Source organism: Mercenaria mercenaria, chromosome 11 (assembly GCF_021730395.1).
Source record: "Mercenaria mercenaria strain notata chromosome 11, MADL_Memer_1, whole genome shotgun sequence".
NCBI classification, from domain to species: domain Eukaryota; kingdom Metazoa; phylum Mollusca; class Bivalvia; order Venerida; family Veneridae; genus Mercenaria; species Mercenaria mercenaria.
The window spans coordinates 16,747,413-16,769,342 of NC_069371.1; the positions used below are offsets into that span (position 1 = coordinate 16,747,413).

Sequence of the window (21,930 nt, forward strand, 5' to 3'; positions counted from 1 at the left end):
ATATGCAATAAAGCATGTCTCTCTTCAAGTATTTCAGTTTTGGTATAAAATTCATACATATATTACGCCCCATAATATAGTGTATTAAGGCGAAAACATTTGTCGTGTGTTCGTGTCGTCGAAACCAGTTCAATTTTCGTGTGTTCGCCTTTCGCCTTCCGAAGCGAATACACGAAGTAACGAAACATTGAAGGCGAAATAACGAAGTTTTAATACCCGCCGACACGAAAAGTGATTAGTACAAAAGTTCGTGTGTTTGCCTCTAAAATTTCGTTATTTCGCCTTCAATGTTTCGTTACTTTGTGTATTCGCCTCGAACGTCGAAAGGCCAACACACGACAAATAAGCATTATTTCGACCTTTCGTGTTTTCGTTACTTCGACATTTCGACCCGCCGACAAGAACTCACGAAATGGCAGAAATCAGCCACCATAGACACGTGTTATGTATCTCTATACAGCAGAGTAAAACATACAGACGAAAAAGAGGTTATGTAACAAACATAACTTTTGAATATTCCTTACATACATAATGCATGTTTGTTCCGCCTAAACTGATAACCTATATCATGCAGTGTTTACAAGTACTGTAAGCACTGCCTCTTGTTTTTGCAACGCTAATGATTGGTAATTTAAACCTTTTTGCACCCATCCACCTAGCTCAATCTTTGCATAATTAACTTTCGCCGTTGTATTTAACATCTACGCAATTTGAATAGGGACATATTTTGGTTCGAGGCCGACGATATCTCTTCGTTACGATTGTCAGTTTTATTACAGTTTAAAGATATTTTGGTGATTTTCATTTTCATATCATAGAGGAAACTAAAAATAAATCAGATTCTCTAGTGAACGTATCTCACGTAACTTTTTCAACAAAGTTAAGGGTTATCACAGGTATCTATATATTTTAATACTTTTAAATACTTTGACTTTATAACTTCTTTCTAAATGTATCTTACTTTTATCATCTTCATTGCTTGTAAAGTAAGTTTCGTTCATCAGCATGTACAGTGTAATAGTATGAATGGACACACACATGTGTAGTGTAGAAACACTAAGGTGGCAGGGGAGCGGTTTCGTAGTTTTTGCCCCTGTCAATTTTCTGTATAAACAGGACAGGGTAGATATAAAGGCATATCTATCTTACTGGTTATTTATCATTATTATTTCTTTAATATATCTGGGGAATGTGGAACGGTTAATTATTCTACATGGCGGGTGTTTTAAAATTCCTAGCTCCGTACTTCCGGTTGAGGCTAAAACATAAATATCAGAACAAAAGGTCGGCCAGACGCTTGACTGTCATCCATCCACATTTTTTTTTCAAGTGAAAATTAGGGAAATAAAGTGGTGGTTGTCAGACATATTCCACACCAGCTGGACATGCATCTATGTTCGTACTATACATATATGCTACGAAATTGGATTTAAAAATAGAAATGGATGAATGGCAGAGTTCAAAGTGAGGCCCGGTTAGGCTATTTTTGGTCTATAAAATTTGGGTGCTTTGGCCGATTTTCACTACACCTGGCGTGGAAAGCCACAGGTGCATAGGACCGGAGAGGCATCTTTATGTAGTCTATAGTATCTGCAATGGTCCATAGTAGTCTCAAAGAAAAATAAGCAAAAACGAGATTTCTATGGATATTTCAACACTGGTACCCACACGTCAATGTGGAATTCGCAAATTTGCACTCCCCTGCCACCTTATCGTAAATAATAAAGATCATGTCTAATATACCTTTAAGGAAAGAAACATGGCTAATGAACACTTGAAGAATAAATGGAGAATGTGGTTTGGAGTGATTGATGCCCAGCACAAACATAGACTCTCACATGAAGACATAACGGAGAAAGAGTAAGTACAGCTATAGTTGTAACATGATAATCTGGCAAAAGAAAAGGGAGCGTAATAATTTGGGTATTGTTTATAACTGACATAAAAGTCGCAGAGCATTCCACCAGGAAACATCATTATAGCAATATTTTCAACACTGCAAAACATTGAATTAACCATTATACATAAATATATATTATTTATGACAATAGATTTAATACAGTCTTTAAAGTAATGTTTACATGCTTGCTGGAACCCATTTTATTTTTCTGACACTATAACTAACAAAGTACTTATCGATTTGTATAAAAATGGATGGCGCGGTCCTTTTTTATTATTAAGTACAGTTGTTTAACATGTTCCAAATGCACTCACTTGATCCGCATACTTGATACGCATACATGCGATCAATGTAAACATCAATTAAAACAGAATGACCGTGAAAAAGGAAACAGTACTGCAATTTGATACGTTTATTCGTTGTTTTTTGTTCAAAGTTTTATACATTCAATTATTGCACTTATAAGCAGAGTGATCATCTGTTTATATCTAACGTGTTTTACTAAAGAGAGATTCAATTGACTTTCCCGCTTATCAACAAATATATATCTCCTATTTTAAACTGACAGGTGACAATTTGTAATGTTATCATGTATCTTATAAAACTGTCGTTATAATTTATAATTTAATGTAAACTTATTATGCATACGAGATTCTTTGATAAGGTAGTTAATAGCTACAACGTGTTTGTCATGCAATGAAACATAAATAATTATACTAACATTAATAGGGCAATCTTCAGTAAATGGTGTTATAATTCTGTAGAGCTTCTGATTATTCTTACATTTTTTGTTTCAAGAGTTCTGTTATATGTATTTTGATTTCAGGAACAAATTTGCAATTATCAATCACCTTGATGCTGAGAAGAGAAAACAAGTGATGGACACCATTGACAAACTGGTCAATGAAAATGTTTTCTATGGGAAGCCAGGTCCAATCTCTGAAGACGAGTTCATTGACATGCAAAACGAAGACTTCAAGGCTGACAAAGAAAGCTACATTGCCAAACGACGGAATTACTTTACCGTACTGTTTCAGACCATGCATTTGTCCGGAGAAGGCGTGTCCGAGGAAGAGTTTGTTAACGCATTTAGAGCCTCTGGTCATGAGAATATCGCGCTTGATAAACAGTTCTTCCAAATGTACAAACCTGAGGATGGATTAGTGCCCTTGAGTGTTTTGATAGACTCTTGGGTTCAGTTTACAACATGCGAAGACAGTTCAAAGCTGGACATTGTGAAAACTGGTCTAGAATCAGGCATATGAAAAGTAAATTTTGTATTCAAAGTGTATTAACATTACAATAATCATCATAGGCAAGCACATATTTTCAGCTTTTTTAAAAGACTGCAAAAGATAGACACCTCTATATATTTTAGATCGTATATATAAGATTAAACTTTATTGATTTGATGTGTTTAAAAATCTCTTGTAACTTCTTTACTTCTTACTTGCAAAAATACTTGTATTAATAAAACAGAAATAAACTATACATACACTAGTACATATTTCATTGCTTTGCCCGGTATAAAATGACCTCTATGGCACGTTGTGAAGGTTATCTGCACGTTTAAATCATATGTTTCTACAATGTCGAGTTTCATTAAACCATGTCTTTCAAATTTATAGAAAAGTTTTAATCGGAAAATTTTGTAAATAAAAATGATAGGGTCATATACTTTTTTTACAAGACTGGTTTGAACAATTTGGACCTCATGCAAATTTTCATAATGAGAGTCAATGTACTAGAGGCCACCATTTCACACCTGTTTTTAAGAAAAATACAGGGAAAAGACCACCTGACCCCGATAACATGGACATTTTCGCCCCTCCCCATACCTACCCGCTCTCTGCGCTATGCGCCTCGGTGGTGACGTCTTCGTTCTAGACTGGTGCCACCAGCCCCGCATTCAAATATTTCTGGATCCGGGCCTGGAGTCTATATGCAAAATAACAATTTTCATAACATTTATACGAATACATTTTTTTCACAAACTAGACTTTGATAAAACCTTCCACATTCATTTCTGCTGATGCTCGGAATACAAGAAACATGTATATGAAATATACAGTTTCATTGATTTTGTGTTAATGTAGGAGAATAAGTAACTCGTAAAAGAATAAGAAGCTAGGAATATTTGTGTGGTGTTCTCGTATTGAAATGTTTGAATTCTGCGTGCAAAATGTTTTGCAAACACGACACATTAAAAATTTCCTACGGTCTTGCGTCTCGTCTTAAATGGTGGTCATAATTATGAAACATATATATCTTTATGTTATCCATTTCGAATGAATGTCTTGATAAAGAGTTCAACTGTTGTTACTTCTTACTTTCATTCGAAATTACCTCAGCTTTTTTGACTTCAATAGAATGTCAATGAATTTTTGTTGTGCGTTGATTTTACATTTCGCTACAGTATTTGAATAAGGTCTATCATTCTTACGATAGGCATTCCATTAAATAGAAAATGTGGAAACCCTACAGGTCGTCCAACACGACAAAAATTGCTCGGTTTGATTGGTGTTGCTCATAGACGCTAGTGGATGAGGATGTTTAAGTCCGCAACCCTCTAACCCCGGGAAGAGCTGAACTCAACATTTGCACTTATAACACGAGTTTTTTTTTTCATACGAACCTTCAATGATACATAGTGTGCAATTCCATGAAAAGCGGCGTATGGTCCAAAGTTGAAATAATAGGTTTTCCCTAAACGAGAAAACAATATGCAGAACTAAACAAACTGAAATTTAGCCAGGGGATCTGAGGTTAAGGAGCCTGCATAACAGAGAAACTGCTAAACAATGAAATTGAAAAGCGGACACCATATTTAAGTGGTGTTAAGACAATATCAAAAGCTATAAAAGCGGAGAACTGAAACCATCCAAGCCGAAATGTTCGAGCTGTAAAAAACGAAACAGTGCCACTAACATAATATAAATGTCGTGCTGAGCAGTCTGAGAAGATCGAAGTATAACAGCTCTGATTGCGTGAACGGGTGAGATATTTTACGGCCGCCACACGACACAAACACATGTTCAGTCCACCAATTATACTTTTTCATAATCAAAATATTTACCTGAATTCTGTGCTCTCCCGGTCGTAAAACCTGAGGACGAAAAAGGCTAAATTTGCCAATTTTCAAATCGTTTCAGAAAATTCCCTGCAATTGACAGCACCAACTGATATACAGTACGGTTTCTTACTCCAGTAACACTGTAAAATCTGAAAAAAAGCCCATATATATATGCCATCCTTACCGTTTATATTTTAATTCTTTTTTTCTTTTTTTCACTTTTCATGAGGCTAAGGTGGCAGGGGAGCAGTTTCTAATTATGGCCACGGTCGATTTTTTAAATATTTAGGGAAGCTTTGTTCAAAGTGTATTAATATTAATGATTTAATTATTGAAAGTTTATTCTAAAAGAAATAAATGTGTGAATGCATGAAGCTATAAATAGCAGATGCGAATATTTTGCTACACCTAGATCCATAAATTTTGTGAGTCATTATTAATGGAGGCAGATTTGAACGAATCGGGTGTTTTCTACAGCAAAATGGACCGTAAGAGTCTTTGACCTGCTTTTTCTCCTGAAACTTGGTGGTTGACAGACACTTTTCTTAGCAGGGCTTTGCAACCTATGGGTTGATTTATATGAAAACGTTGTGTAATTGTATAAAAATTTACAAACGAATGTATGGCATGTGTTGAAAGTAAGGAAAAAATGCGCTCAAATTTTCTTGATTTTAAAAGGGGTTAGGGGTAGGCTGTAATGTCTACTCCTTTTAAAGTTGACCACATGGATTAAAATTAATGCTTTCATTTTGAAGCCTACCTTAGTGCCATATCACAATGTAAAGCAGAGAAGTACTGCTTTCTTTGTACTGATAACTTATAAAGAAAAATAGTTGCGAGTCGTGGACTTGCTTAAAATCTAGCAAAAAAACTGCTCCCCTGCCACCTAATGTTAAAATGACAGCTCCACTTTAAGTTAACTTAACGAATGCGTGTATTCGTATCTGCAAATCACTACGTCATAATTTCAAAGTCAAAGCTTCTCAATTAAATTTTACTCAATAATTGCCATTCAAACTTCAACTCTAGCAATTATTATTATCTTAAAGTACAAATATGCACTTCAATCAGTAAATTGTTTCTTATGATCCCGGCCAGTTCGACACTAATTGCTGAAAACTGTTTACTGCCTCCTTATAGCCACTGTCTAGGACGAAATAATAACATCTTTTCCTCAAATATCACTTTAAGCTATCATAGTCAATGGTCATTGTAAGCTAACTATATAATGTGTGATAGATTCTTTCTAGTAATCTTAACAGTTATCAAATCTTCTTTGTTACGGTCAGCTAATGTTTAGTTTATTAGACATGAAAAATGCCGAAACTATTTTAATATCTTTCTTTTAGAAACAAGCGTTGCCAAATTATTTACCACGCGCTGCATTTTGTTTCTTAACTACGCAAAGCTACCACGAACAGTGTAATATGGAGATTGCTGTATAAAATGCCCGCACTCTTTTTTTTCAATATACTTCATAATTTAATTTTAGGTTAACAAAAATGGCAAATGATTATTTGAAAGGCAAATGGAGATTGTGGTTCAGCGTGTATGATGCAAAGCATAAACACCAGCTGTCAAAAGAAGATGTAAAAGAAAAAGAGTAAGAATGTTCTCTTTTCTGTGATTATAGGCAAACTAGAAGAATAAGTATATTTTTTACAAAAACAAGCTGACCTCGGTTAGCACCTTTAGGAAAAGTTTTGTACTTCTGTTCTTTTTTTGCTTAGATGAAGCTAGATATTGCATACCTATTTCCATGAATCTTATTGAAGAAAAATAGGGAATTCTATGTGTGATAATGCCCGATACACAAACCATGTCGTCATATAAAAAAAACTTTGCTTCGAAGTTGCGCATGCATTGTTAGAACGTTTGATATTCCGGCAGCCATGTTAGTTTGGCAATCGTTTCGTTTCAATAAATATTACTTAGAAGAATTCAACATTCGAACCAAGAAAAGAGAAACAAATATTATACACACATGGAATACATTTTGGTCTTGACATATCATAAACTGGACTGTTTACGGTGAAGGTCACTTAGCTATAGCTATAGTTACGAGCATACCTCCATGTCGTAACATGTTAAAGTCGTTTCGCTTAGATATTATATTTTAACTTTGTGACTAATGCAGTGCATGGGATGCATGTCTACACATAGTTGTTAATATATGAATTAAGTGTTAGTAAGTGTGATATCAAAGGGAGGGACGCGCCTTTAACCAGATGCATTCTGACGTTTTATTTTGTCGTAAGTGATGTAGACCTCTAGGTTAGATGTCGAAAGTAAAACAGACATTGTGAACAAAAATGACGTATATCCTTTCTCTCAAAACTGTTATGTCACACGTATTTGTTCGGCTTTATTTTCTGCTTGTATATAATTGCCTCCCAAACATTGCACATTTCTGTACTGTTATAATATTGTTATTTTCAGGGAGAAGTTTGCAATACTCAATCACCTTGATGCCGAACGAAAGAAGCAGGTCATAGAAACCATGAATAAATTATTGTCTGAAAATGTATTCTATGGAAAATCCGGTCCTATTTCGGAAGACGAATTTGTTGACATGCAGAACGAGGACTTCAAGGCGGACAAAGACAACTACGTCGCCAAAAGGAGAAAGTATTTTACCACTGTGTTTAACATGATAGATCTTTACGGAGAGGGTATAACAGAGGAAGAGTTTGTCAATGCATTTAGGGCAATGGGTCATGACAATGTGTCGCTGGATAAAAAGTTCTTCCAGGATTTCAAACTTGTTGATGGAAAGATTCCATTGAGTGTTTTTGTAGATGCTATGGTTCAGTTCACAACGTGCGAGGACAGCTCAAAACCTGACCTCGTAAAACATGGACTCGAATCAGGCGTTTAACTGTCATCTCCTAACGATATCATGTAGTACCAAATCAAACACTACTACTCTATAGCAATCGTGTGTTGCCAATTTAATTTTGTGTGATATATATATACTAGTGTATAATATATTCTGAAATATATAAATATAATCATGACATTTGTGTAAATGTACAATAAATCTAAGATCACGTCTAGAAATGTTGTTCTTCTTCTCGTACTTTTTAATATCCTGATATGAAATATTCTAAGATTCGAGAGTGGTTCAAATATGCCAGAAGCTTTCATCACAATCGAACTAAAATAATAAACTAAACTAATTTTTTAAATTTTTTTTTGCGTAAATATACTTATAATTCATATCTCTGACAGCACATAGTTTAGTTTATTAATTATACAAAAACGTCCACATTTTATATAGTATTTATGTATTTGTGTGTTGTGTGACTTGTGGCACACCAAACTGTCATGGTCCGTATTTTTTGTTCAAAAACAAAAATGGAGATCCATAATGATCGAATTAGTATATCAACAGTACGCGGGCGCTTGAAACACGTCGATTTGCGGCCCCGTTACCCTACCGATGTAACCTTTTGACACCGGAACGGCGACAAGGCCGCATAAATTGGTGTGCCTAACATCAAAGATTGACACAGCGACAATGGAAGGGCGTTTTATTCTCTGATGAGTCGAGATTTTGTCTCGATATGTCTGACGAGCGGAAGAAAGTGCGGAGACGTCGTGGAGAACGCTATGCAGATTGTTGCGTTCGGCAGGCCACGCGTTGGGGTTGGGGAAGTGTAATGGTGTGGGGAGGCATCTCGTGGGGCACATAACACCTCTCGTGGTCCTGGACTGATGACGTTAACGTTAACGTTCTCTAGCACGACAACGCGCGGCCTCACTCTGCCACGGTCAACCAGGGTTTCCTGCAAGAGAACAATGTGAACCATTGCCTGATTTCTCACCTGATCTGAACCCCACAAAGCATTTTTGGGACCAGCTTGGACGTAGAGTCTACGACGGCAGACTGTAGTGAGGTATAAGTTTCATGAAGATCCATCAATGGATGACATTGTTTAGTTGTTTAGTATAAATTAACAAATTTTAAAACAATTAAAGGGCAGTAACTCTGCAGTTACTGAAGAGACTCTGATGAAACATACGCATGCATCACCGTCATACAGTGATCTATATAAAGTTTGTGTTAAATTTCATGAAGATCCATCAGTAAGTTGCTTTGTTATGTTAGAATTTACAGATCGTAAAATAATCGCACGCACGGCCAAACGGACGGACAAACATCCGGCCGGACAACAACAACTCAAAATCCCTTCGCTTTCGGCGAGATGTCCCCCTTAAAATATCGATCGTCCTAGGTGTCCACAGTCCGCTTCGACTGAATTCGCAAATGTCTAATAGCATGATCATGCCATCCTCACTGCGAATGGAAATCCCCATAGGCGATCGAATTTCAGTTTGGAAGAAAATCTCCGATGTTGACAGTGATAAACGAGCGGAGTTATGTTTGTATTCATTTATAGCTCCTCTCCTGTAAATCTTCATAAGATCAGTTCAGTATAATCAGAGTAATTTCCCTTGATATGGTTAAAATCTTTACAAACGTTATATATACTGTAGGCTGATACATAAAGTGTACTTGATTTCTTGTAATTTGTCGGCTAAACTTGTCTTCTCTGATTAGTATTTATTAGAGGTATGGCCCTTGCAGATATTTTCCTAATGTTGTTTTCATTGCTTATATATTCAAATATTACATTATGAGTTAGAACAATATGAAATTTGTATTGTCACTACAATAATAGCAGTTTCATAAAGATACCAAGAAATGCAACAGTATTTACCATGAAATTTTTTTTTACCGAAACTATTCATTGCCATACATTTTACATAATTTTATATAAATGCTTGTAACTGACATATCTGATGGGTAAAGTTCCTGAAAATTTGCTATTTATATTAACAAACAGTATACTAAGCAACAGTAACGTGCAAGAGGCCATTGGGAATAGTGACCATTACGACCATACTTAGTCTACCTTAATTCCGGTCCGTCCCGACGGATTTGCATTTAAATACGATATTTGTTTAAAGAAAACGAAAAATCCGAAGCTTTCAGATCCTATTGAGACTTTTTCATCTTGCTATCTGTGTGAGTAATTTTCAACTACATTGGCAAGCTAAAATAACAGCTATTGCAATATATAAACCGTATAAACACTCTTTCTAAATGAAAGATTTTCCATTTGCATTATTGTCGATGGTACTTAAAACAAAACGACAGTATAATAACTGAGCCACTGACTAGTTTAACATAAAGATTACATTGTGTTTGTATCAATTTTAGGATGCCCAAGTATTCATACTAGAGTTATTGTCCATCACATGAAATATACAGTTTCAGTGACATTCTGAATTAGGCCTAAATTTGTGTAAACTAGAAGAATAACTCATAAAGAATAAGAAGCTAGGTGTATTTGTGGGGTGCTCATGTAATGAAACGAATGAAATCTGCCTGCAAATCGTTTTGAAACATGACACATTAACATATCTCTGGGGTCTTGCTCATCAGAAGGTAGACATAATTATGGCACGTATTAATTAACATCTGTAGCACGACACGACAAAAATGAAACTTTTATAGGCTCGGTTTGATTGGGGTGACTCATGGACGGTAGTGGAAATGCAGGTTTAAGTCCACAACCCTCTAACCCCGGGTTGAGTAGTACTCAACGTTTTCACTCGTAACATTTTTTTTATACGACGGTGTATATGGAACCTTCAGTGGTACATAGAGTTCCAATTTTCAAATCGCTTCAGAAAATTCCCTGCAAATGACAGCACCAACTACTCCACGATTTCTTACTCCAGTAGTAGTTTAACAATCTAAAAATACGCTTAGCCTTTATATATATATATATTATTTATATATATACTAGTATGCGATCCGTGCCGGGTTTTTTTACTCAACGAAGGCGTATATAATCGCATCTGCAAATCAAAACGTCATAATTTCAAAGTCAAGGCTACCTGACTAATTTTTCTTCTTATTTTTTATATAATAATATTATAATTCTTGCCATTCAAACTTCAATATCTTAAAATACTAATATGCACTTCGATCCGTACATTGTCTCTTATTTGTAAAGACCCGACAACAGCTGCCGCCTAGGATCTTTCTCTGGAGCACATAAATTTACTAAATCTTACTTTCTGGTGTATGATATTCAATGGTTACTGTAAGCTAACTATGGTGGGTTAATGTTAAACTAGGTTTTGGTTTTAATTTACAGATAGCAGGATATCGTTACATGAGGTGCCTACTTACCGTTGAAACAGCAGCCAGGTCGAAACCTCTTACCTATACGTTTCATCATTCCATCATTCTTGAGATTATTTGCGCCTATATTTTGGACAAACCCGTAAAACAGAAACGTGCGAAAAGTAGCAAATATTTTTCGCTATAAATAACAAGCATGGTCTAGTTACAGTACATCTAATATAGAATGATTTAAACATATAAACTTTGAAGGCTGCTATATTCAGAAGTGTTTTTTTGGAGCTGAACACAAGGTTTGCAAAATGCTTTGTAAAAACATTTATTTATCTTTATCGCAATTTTCAAGTATAAGTTTATAAATAAAATATCTTGTGTTTTTTTTGTTTTGTTTTTTGCAGCGAGACAGATGCAATATAAATTTATAAAACTTATAAAATGGCTTGCTATCGATATTCAGAACTATTGCCCGAGGCCGGAAGGACTGAGGGTCAATAATTTCGAATAATGTCCCGACAAGACATTCAATATATTGTACAACAACAACAACAATTACTTTTATTTAAGTCAGGTCACATAGTGTAACAGTATGACTGAATAAAGTAAATAAAGTGTGGGTTTTTGTTAGCAATAATACAATAAGATAATTTTCTGTAATGAACATGGGGACAGTTATTTTTTCATCAACAAAGCACATTGTTAATGTTTACAGATAGATGGAATTATCTTGCAAATAAATACATCCTAATCGTCTTAAAATTACAGATAATTACAGATGTCAAAAAAGTTAAGTTAAGAGAAAGGTAAAAAAAAAAAAATAAATAAATAAGTGCCAGTCTCACTAAAATACAGGTATACACAGCAATATTGAATACACATGCGCAGGCAGGATTTAATGGACCATGCCAAAATACGGTCAGTTATCGTGGGAAAAAAATCTACAACCGTACTACGATAGTACTTTTGCACGAAAATCTCGCTTACTGCGGGTTTTATGAATGACATTTTCGATAGTGATTAAAATAGAACAAAAAGTGTGTCAAGTGTTTCTGTGAACATAATTTCAAAACAATATAGTAAAATTATAGCGAAACAAAAAAAAAGGGACTTTATTTCATGTGAATGATTTATGAAGTGAAAAATGCTAATTCTTTGAAGACGATACTCTTAATTTGGATTACATACACATGTTCGGGTGAGTTAAAAATAAATACACTTCCATTTTTCTATTCTATCTAACTTGCATTTTAAAATGTTGCATAATACAACGTACAAATAGTGCTATATTTCTAAGGAGATGTAAGTGTCCTGTTGAAAGCAAGTCCTTAAATTTCAAAGTATTCGGCCTCTTATAGTAATAAATTGGTATAAAATGTTTTCTTTGGATGCAAAAAAATGGGCATACAAAGAGGTAGTGAAACTCATCGCCAACTTCATTCAGACTGCACAAATTACATTTACGGGCTTCATATGGGAGGTTTGAGTTACGCCACCGTCCCGTTTCTACAGGGAACCTATGATTTCCCGTCCTAAAATGAAAAATTGAGTAACGGAGGTTGTCTGGCAGTATATTTAAATATGGTTCAAATTTAATTTCACTTTTAAATAATCTATAGTTAATACCTTTCGAAGAATTTGCAAGTTGCCCGTGCCATTTCTGAATAAACTGGTCAATAAGTGTTCTTTTAACACTTTTTTCCGTATGAGTCCAATTTATTGTTCCTTGGTGCGTCCAAATATACGTTTTACCAGTTTGATTTAAAATATTTTTGATACAATTTAACCATTTGTAGTTAATAGTAGAATTTAGCATATTTTCATAACATATTCGAGAAATTTTATCGGAACTACCTGTCAATAGTTTGCACCAGAAGCCAATCATTCTTGTTTTGACAATAATCTCGAGTGGATACCGACCCAACTCCCCGTACAACATATAGAGTGGCGTGCTCTTTTTACTTTTTGTAATTTTCCTAAGAAAATCATTATGAATTTTTTCGATCAAATCCAGATTTTCAAAACCCCAAATTTCGCAGTTATATGTAAGGATTGGTAAAATTGTTTGGTCAAAAAGCTTCAACTGAATGTCTAGTGGCAAATCCAAGTTATAAATTCTAGTGTAAAGGATGTGCATGGCTTTATTTGCCTGGCTTGCAATCAATTTTCGAGCATTTAGAAAACTGCCAGATGACGAAAACAAAGTACCCAGGTATTTGTACTCTTTAACCGTTTCTACAAGTTTACCGTTGATAAAGAATTTATATTTGCCTGGTTTATTAGTTCCGAAAACAATTATTTTTGTTTTTTTCATGTTTATGGTCATTTTCCACTGGTCACAGTAATCGTTAAAATCATTAAGTAGACTTTGAAATGTATCTTGATTTTCACTAATTATTACAGTGTCATCTGCGTATAACAACACAAACAATTTTAAATAAGATATTATATTGTCATCAATTTTCTCAATATCAATACCCTGGTTTTTTGAAGCTAAATAGTCTTCCAGATCATTAAGATAGATAGAAAATAAGATAGGGGAAAGATTTTCCCCTTGTCTGACCCCGCAGAAGCTTTTGAAAAATGGAGAAATGTTGTTATTGACAGATACACATGACTTAATATCTTGATACATATTATAAATGATCTGAAAAAGTTTACCATTAATGCCAGTCTTAAGTAGTTTTCCCCAGAGACCTACCCGCCATATGTTATCAAAGGCAACTGAAAAATCAATATAAGAGCAGAACAACCTTTTCTTTTGTGCTTTAACTTTATCAATTAAAAATTTTAATGTAAAAACATGATCAGCTGTTGAATATTTTGACCTAAAGCCTGCCTGATTTTCGTTGAGGATTTTATTTCTTAACAAAAAGTTATTAATTCGTTCATTAAGTATAGCAGTAAAGAGTTTACCTAAACAACTTAGTAAAGTTATTGGCCTATAATTTACTGGATCCCGGGGGAACCTTTTCTTCTTATATATTGGGATAATAGTACCAATTAACCAACTATCTGGTAAAATACCTGAGCCAAAAATCTTATTAAAAAGTTGCAATAGATAGGGATCATAAACTCCTTAGTACTTTTAATGTATTCGTTATATATGTAATCTTGGGGGGACGCGGCTTTCGAATTATTACTTTTATTTATCATCTTTTTAATTTCTTCGATCGAGATTCTACAGTTCAAATCCTCGTTGTTTTGTAAACGAACATTTAACATATCAAAATTCTCGGTGTCTTCGTATATATTTTCGGCGTTTACTTTTTTAAAATGATCGTAGAATGTTTGAATATCGGGCGTATTTTCGGCTGTAGAGGAAGAATTTAATTTGTGCAGGACTTTTCAAAAATCTTTAGGCCGTTTAGAGTGCATCTCTCTTAATTTACGTTCGTTTCGCGTTCTGTGTTTATGAATATACGTGTTTAGCGTTTGTTTATATGTCTTACTGGCACGGTTCAATTCACACTTATATTGATCGTTTTTATGAATGAAATTCTTTCTCCGCGCGATATGATATCTCCGTCTCGCCTTTTTACACTGAGGCCCAAACCGACGTATTTTGATCGTTGTAAGAATGTTGCGGAAATTCGTTTCGTTTGAAAGTTTTAATCGCTGAATCATTAAATAGTTTTCCGATGCTATTCGCAATTTCATTTATTTCATTTTTCGTAGGGTTAATAGTAAGATCCCGTAATTTTACATTTATTTCGTGTAACTCGTCTTGATTCAAATTTGCAATAAAAGCATCATTTTTGTCGTTTTCCCATTTTGGGGGTTTAAGGAGAGGACCGTTCTTAATGGCAGATCTTTGCGTGACTTCACGGTTCGCCGAAACCGGGATGCTCAAGGTTAAGTTTAGGGCGGAGTGACCATCGGAGAATAAGTGATCTACATCAATAATTTGAAAATCTGAGATAAAATTAAAACTGTGACAGGAAAATAACACGTAGTCTATAACAGAAGTTTCCCTAAAAGTACATTTGCCGATTAACCGGTCTTCGCCAATTCTACCGTTTGCAATAAAAAGGTTATTACATTTACATAGTTCTAAAAGTTTTAAACCAATAGCATTAATCTTACTATCAGATGAGTTTCTTTTTAACTGCAAATTATTTTCCTCTAACCAGTCAGCAGTATTGAAATCACTTACAAAATTTTCATCTAGGTCAAAATGTTCTGTTAAAAAATTATCGAAACTGACATAATCAGGGAGAGACGATGTATGGGCATTGACATCGCCTATCAAAATACAGTATTTATACAAACTACATTTATCAGATACATCATTTTCAAAAATAAAAAACTCATCTTCTGTATAAAAACGAGATTGCAACGGAGGAACGTAAACGGCTCCAAGAAGCAGGTTATCTTCTCTGTCGAGAATGGTGCATTTAATTTTCAGCCATAAAACATATTCACTATTTGATTCCAGTATTTCAACATTTTCTGAAACTGAGTTTTTACACAAAAATACCAAGTCCTCCAGATTTCTTAAAATACTTTTCGGACCTAGGTTTTGAGTAAAATTTATATCCAGGTACATTTATAACATCATATATATCAAGTTTTGTTTCTTCTATACAAAAAATGTCGTAGCTTTTAATTAAATCTAAGAATTCTGGATAATTACACCTGTTCTTTAGTCCACAAACGTTCAAACTACCAATTTTTAAATTGTTTATACTCATGGGGTTTTCAGAGCTGTATTCAGAGTTACATGTTTTAATATTTTTCTGAACATCAGTATCATAAAACGACGGAGTTGTATCCGTACAATAAACATTTTCCGAATCTGTATCAAAATGTGCACTAGAATTGTAATGCTCACACATAACAAAATTTGATGTGCTTGGCAGGTTTATACATTTTGAACATAAATAAATAACTTCGTCGTCGCGACTACCTTCATTCCGGAGTTCAGATGAGATTGAATTACTTCCGATTGTATGTAAAACTGGGTCAACAGTTCCAGGCACGTGCTCATTACACCTACGCACTGTCCCCGGCACGTGCTAATTGTTAACACCACTATCCCGGCACTCTGGTGGATGATCTATGTCAGGATGGTCGATATCCGATCGACCGGAAGTAGATTTGCTTGGTAAGGGGCCTTTGCCTCGCGAAGACTCAGGCGACGAGTGATGTTGAACCGTGTCAAAAGAAATGCCAACGGCCTGACCGCTGGGAATTGATTGTCCGTTTTCTCGGTCAATATTCCTGTTTTCTGGTTCACACATTTCATTTAAGTTAGAATCTGATTTGTTTGAGACTTGGTCCTCGTTGTGGTGATTCAGGTCACCAGGGGGCGAAGAATGGTTTATGTGCGAGTCTATGGTGTCCATGACCACAGGGCCATTGTAATTTGCACGCGGATCGTCATTATTTTGTTCAGTAGGTTGCTCGCCATACTGGTTAGCGAATACTTGACGCATAGTGTCAGAATTTTTTTTGATGGTTTCTGCAACACGTTTTGAGGCGCTGGTATGGCGCGAACCTCTAAGTGTCTCATACCAGTCTGGGAACATGTCCTGGACGATTTTCTCTTTCACTTTGAGAGCCGCAGGATACACAATATGCACATCCCTAGGACCGTGTTTCGCCCGCTCTGCCTTAAATCTAGGCCAAAGTACCTTCCTTGCGTCACTAATTTCCCTTGGGAAGTCACGTGTTAGCCCAATATTCATGTTCTTTAATTTGTAAGCATTTTGCATAAGAAAGTCAACTTCGACTCTGTGACTAAATATCACTAGAATAAATCTGTGCTGTGGTTTAGTGGTCTGGGGAAGATGAGGTGCACGTGGCCTGAATACTTTACCTAATCTATAGGCATCCATGATGTTAAAAGTTTTTGGATCGAGACCAAGGCGGTTTTTTATGATATCCGTAGCAATATCAACACAATTTTCGTTAATAGTCTCAGTAATGCCTGTTATAATGATATTTTGCTCTCTTGCCCGGGCCTCTAAATCGATTGACCTATATTCAAGTAATTTCAAGCGTTGGTCAGTTACCTTGTGTCTAGCACAGTTTATGTATACTGTCGACTCAATATTATCTAGTCTATATTTCAATAATCCCAAATTTGACATACCATCGAGTAGTGCATTTAGTTTCTCGTCACTTGGCAGTTTCTTAAGTTCTTCCACATTCACATGCGTAAATGGTTGAAATACAGGTGTATTTACCTGTTGTCCGTGTAAAGACCCACCACCTGTGGACCGGCGAGCTCTTTTTCCACGTTGCTCCTCAAATCCATCAGAAAGGGGCTCAAACCTATTTGTAAATCTGTCCGTAGGCATATCACTTGCCATTGCGAAATAATTGCTAATATTTGCATGCATTTTATTGTTCAAATCACAAAAAGTCCATCAAAATATTGCCACATAGAAAAACACGTCCGCCATGTTGTACCCACAATACTACTGCTTTATAACATGTCATCAGAAATTGATGTTCACATTTTTTCAAGTTTTGAGCTAAAGTATAAGCATATGGGAAAATTAGACCCATCGTGAAAGTCACCGCAGGTGAGCTAATCACAAAATTTATGTGGTAATTTATATGAATTTTGATGAAACTTGGCCATGATTTTCCTTGGGTGGTCCTCTACCAAAAGTGTTCAAACGGTTCCGCTTGGTTGCACATAGGGACTGCCAGATCTAAAAATAGAAAAAAAAACTTCAAACGACATCTCATCCTAAACCGATGGTCCGATTTAAAAAATATCACACAAATGGTCCTTTGTCACCCTCTACCAAGATTGTTCAAATTATACTGATTCGTCAAAAAACATGGCCGCCAGAAGGCGTGGTCACATTTCTCTATATGTATATAGTGGAAACTTTAAAAATCTTCTTGTATGATAAAAGACAATGTGTCTGAAATCATTCGTCCTCCACCTCTGATTCAGGAGGGGAAGTTGGCAGTTACTTGCGGAGAACAGGTTTGTACTGGTATAGAATCCAGGAACACTGGTTAGGTTATCTGCCCGCCGTTACATAACTGAAATACTGTTGAAAAACAAACAAACAAATGTTCTACAAATTATCCGTATTTTACAACATATTTAATTGTTGATAGACAGACATAAAATATACCATAAAAAGACAATTTTCCTTTAAATTCATTTAAAAATTAAATATTCATAGAAAGACAAATAACACATATTTATTTAATTATACCGAAGCAACCATTGAGTGCGGTGCGCAAAGGACACCTCTGTGCATGTGTTATTAAAAGTATTACACGGAAGTGTCCTTTTTGCGTAAAATCGATGGGTCTAATTTTCCCAAAGGCATGTAATAATAATGATTATTCTTATAACGTGTGATAATAACTTAACAGTGATAAACTCTTCTTTGTTACGGTCAACTCATGTTTATTGTATTACATGTATACAAAAATGCCGCAACTATTTTGATGTCTTTCTTTTAGAAACAAGCGTTGCAAAATTATGTAACACACGATGCAATTTGTTTCTGGATTACGCAAAAACTATCATGAATTCAGTATTTGGTGTAAAATTGAGATTGTTGTAAATGTCCGCAGTTTTCTTTCAATATACTTTATAATTTAATTTTAGGTTAGCAAAATGGCAAACGATTATCTGAAAAGCAAATGGAGAATGTGGTTTAACGTGTATGATGAAAAACACAAAAACCAGCTGTCAAAAGAAGATATAAAAGAAAAAGAGTAAGAACAATTGTTTTATTTCTTGTGATTATACGCAAACTAGAAGGATCACTATATTATTTACAAAAAAAAACTGCCAGGAGAAGCTGACATTGGTTAGCGCTTTTAGGAAATGTTTCTTAAAAGGTTGGAAATAACTTATATACAAAAATGACGCAAACCCTTTCTATCAAATAAAATTTAGTCACACGCATTTGTTCGCTTCTATTTTCTGCTTGTATAAAATCATCGTCTTGCAACACATTTATTTTCAGGGAATACTCAATCACCTTGATGCTGAACGGAAGAAACAGATCATAGAAACCACGAATAAATTATTGTCTGAAAATGTATTCTATGGGAAATCCGTTCCTATTTCCGAAAACGAATTTGTTGACATGCAGAACGAGGACTTCAAGGCGGACAACTACGTCGCCAAAAGGAGAAAGTATTTAACCACTGTGTTTAACATGTGTTTAACATGATAGATCTTTACGGAGAGGGTATAACAGAGGAAGAGTTTGTCAATGCATTTAGGGCAATGGGTCATGACAATGTGTCGCTGGATAAAAAGTTCTTCCAGGATTTCAAACTTGTTGATGGAAAGATTCCATTGAGTGTTTTTGTAGATGCTATGGTTCAGTTCACAACGTGCGAGGACAGCTCAAAACCTGACCTCGTAAAACATGGACTCGAATCAGGCGTTTAACTGACATCTCCCGACGATATCACGTAATACCAAATCAGATACTATTACTTTTATAACAATGGCGATATTTGTAGTCATTTTCATTTTTTTGTTATATAGATACACTTGTGTAAATAAACATTAAATTTGAGAGCACGCCTTGAAGTGTTGTTCTTCCTTTTAGCTTTTGTGATCGCCTTTCGTCCGTCGTCCGTCCACAATTTCTTGTTAACACGATAGCGACCACATTTTGTAATCAATTTTAATCAAACTTGCACACAACTTGTATTTGCATAATATCTTAGTTCCTTTTGAAATCCCATTATGAGTTCTAAAGTTATAGCCCCTAAATGGCCAATATTTGCTATTTCGGCTTTTGCAGCCTTATAGAGACTTCATTTATGAATTGATTTAATACAAACTTGAAAACTATTTTTAACAACAATAGATCTTGGACTCCATGATGAATCCGTCAGATCCAATTATAGGTTACGTAGTTACGACCCTTGATTGACCCAAATTTGTTAATGTTAAAGTTATAGTCCCTAAATGGCCAATATTTGTTATTTTGGCTTTTGCAGCCTTATAGAGACTTCATTTATGAATTGATTTGATACAAACTTGCAATCTATTTTCAACAACAATAGATCTTGGACTCCATGATGAATCCGTCAGATCCAATTATAGGTTCCGTAGTTACGGCCCCTAACTGACCCGTGAAAGGGCCAAAATTTGTGAATTTTATATTGCGACTACGATAGAAGTGACATTTTACATTCGATTTTAACCACACTTACACAAAACTTAAGTCATAATAAGATCTCAGTTCCTTTCGAAAACCTGATAGATTCCATTATGAGTTCTAGAGTTACTGCCCCTGAAAGGGCAAATTTTTCTATTTTGGCCCTTTCAGCCATATACAGGTTTTTCATTTATGCTTTGATTTATACAAACTTGCATAGAAAGTTTATCTTGATGATCTCAAGGCTAAGTTAGAAACTGGGTCACGTGCGATTAAAAACTAGGTCATCAGATCAAATCAAAGGAAACAATTTTTAACACCCTGGAGGTCACGTTTATGATCCTATCTTCATGAAACTTTGTCAGAATGTTTATCTTGCTAATTCCTATGCCTAATTAGAAACTGGGTTATATTGATAAACTAGGTCACCAGGTCAAATCAAATGAAAAGTTTGTTAACTCTCTTGAGGCCACATTTATGACCATATCTTCATAAAAACTTGATCAGAATGTTTATCTTAATGATTCCTAGGCCACTTTCGAAACTGGGTTATGTGGGGTCAAAACCTAGGCCACCACTCAAATCAATTAAAAGCTTGTTAATACTGTAGAGGCCACATTTATGACCATATCTTCATGAAACTTGGTCGGAATGTTTATCTTGATGATTCCAAGGAACAGTGTTAATAGGTGAGCGATATAGGGTCATCATGATCCTCTTGTCTCACTAATTTAATGTTTTGATATGTATTATTCCAAGATTCGAAAGTGGTTCAAATACGCCAGATGCTTTCATCATAATCGAACTAAAATAACTTTGCTTAAACTGAACTAAATATTCCAAGATGTTTTGCGTAAATATACTTAATTCATATATCTGGCAGGATATAGTTCAGTTTATTTTAATTATCCAAAAACGTCAACAATTTATATAAATGCATTTGTTAGATTGTGTGTTGTAGCGCACTAACAACCCCGTCTATATTTTTATAATATATATTTGTTGTCAAAAACAAAACAAAATATGCTACACCTTATCAACACTAAGTGTGTAAGGGAAAAGCTTGATCTGTCTAAGAACTATGTTATAATTTTTCCATGACAGTTTTACGTGTTGCGTGGGCATCAAGACGAAAAGACAACATTTCACCTGTTGACACGTTACCTTGTTGGCACTTTGGAGCGGGCACTTATGGTGGCTGCTTTATGCCATTTCGCGTTTTCGCGCCGCGACCCCTCCGAGCGAAAACACGAGAACTAACAAGTTAAAATGGCGGAGGCTCGGGTCGAAAACTGGCGCGGAGCGAAAACTCGCTGTTTAGCGGGATCACGGAGAGAGATTTAGTAACTGGTATGTCGGGGTCGCATTGCGAAAACACGATAATTAGCGCTCTTCAAACGAGTTTTCGCTAATTGCCCCCGCTAAATAGCGAATTTTCGCCCCGCGCCCCCGCCATCTTAACTTGTTAATTCTCATGTTTACGCTCGGCGGGGTCGCGGGGCGAAAACGCGAATTGGCAGAAATCAGCTGCCATAGGCTGTTGAGGAAAAATAGGTAAAATGCTAAATCGCTATTACGGAAGCTGTTCACGGCGCGTTTCAAATTTCTTTTGCACGCATCAGCACGCCAACAAGCAACGCGTTAAAATGAGAATTTTAGTCTCTTCGCTTTGGAACATGCGCCAACAAGGCCTCTG

General features: G+C 35.4%; 3 protein-coding genes across 3 annotated transcripts in view; all 3 read left to right on the forward strand.

The window, feature by feature from the left end:
* The window catches only part of LOC123531356 (sarcoplasmic calcium-binding protein-like), a 124,949-nt gene extending 116,797 nt beyond the window's left edge, over positions 1-8,152 (forward strand). The window contains exons 2-3 of the mRNA XM_053518643.1: positions 6,464-6,576; positions 7,413-8,152. Of these exons, the coding sequence (XP_053374618.1) occupies positions 6,476-6,576; positions 7,413-7,851 (540 nt within the window). The 5' untranslated portion in view covers positions 6,464-6,475 and the 3' untranslated portion in view covers positions 7,852-8,152. The remainder of the gene's footprint in view (positions 1-6,463; positions 6,577-7,412) is intronic.
* Positions 681-3,400, forward strand: LOC123532303 (sarcoplasmic calcium-binding protein-like). Its single transcript, XM_045313707.2, has 3 exons — positions 681-896; positions 1,751-1,860; positions 2,727-3,400. Exons 2-3 carry the CDS (start codon positions 1,760-1,762, stop codon positions 3,163-3,165), a joined length of 540 nt encoding a protein of 179 aa, XP_045169642.2. The 5' UTR covers positions 681-896; positions 1,751-1,759; the 3' UTR covers positions 3,166-3,400.
* Positions 8,153-11,286: 3,134 nt separating the features above from the next.
* Positions 11,287-21,930, forward strand: part of LOC123531357 (sarcoplasmic calcium-binding protein-like) — a 37,184-nt gene continuing 26,540 nt past the window's right edge. The window contains exons 1-2 of the mRNA XM_053518645.1: positions 11,287-11,426; positions 18,716-18,825. Coding sequence (XP_053374620.1) covers positions 18,725-18,825 — 101 coding nt within the window. The 5' untranslated portion in view covers positions 11,287-11,426; positions 18,716-18,724. The remainder of the gene's footprint in view (positions 11,427-18,715; positions 18,826-21,930) is intronic.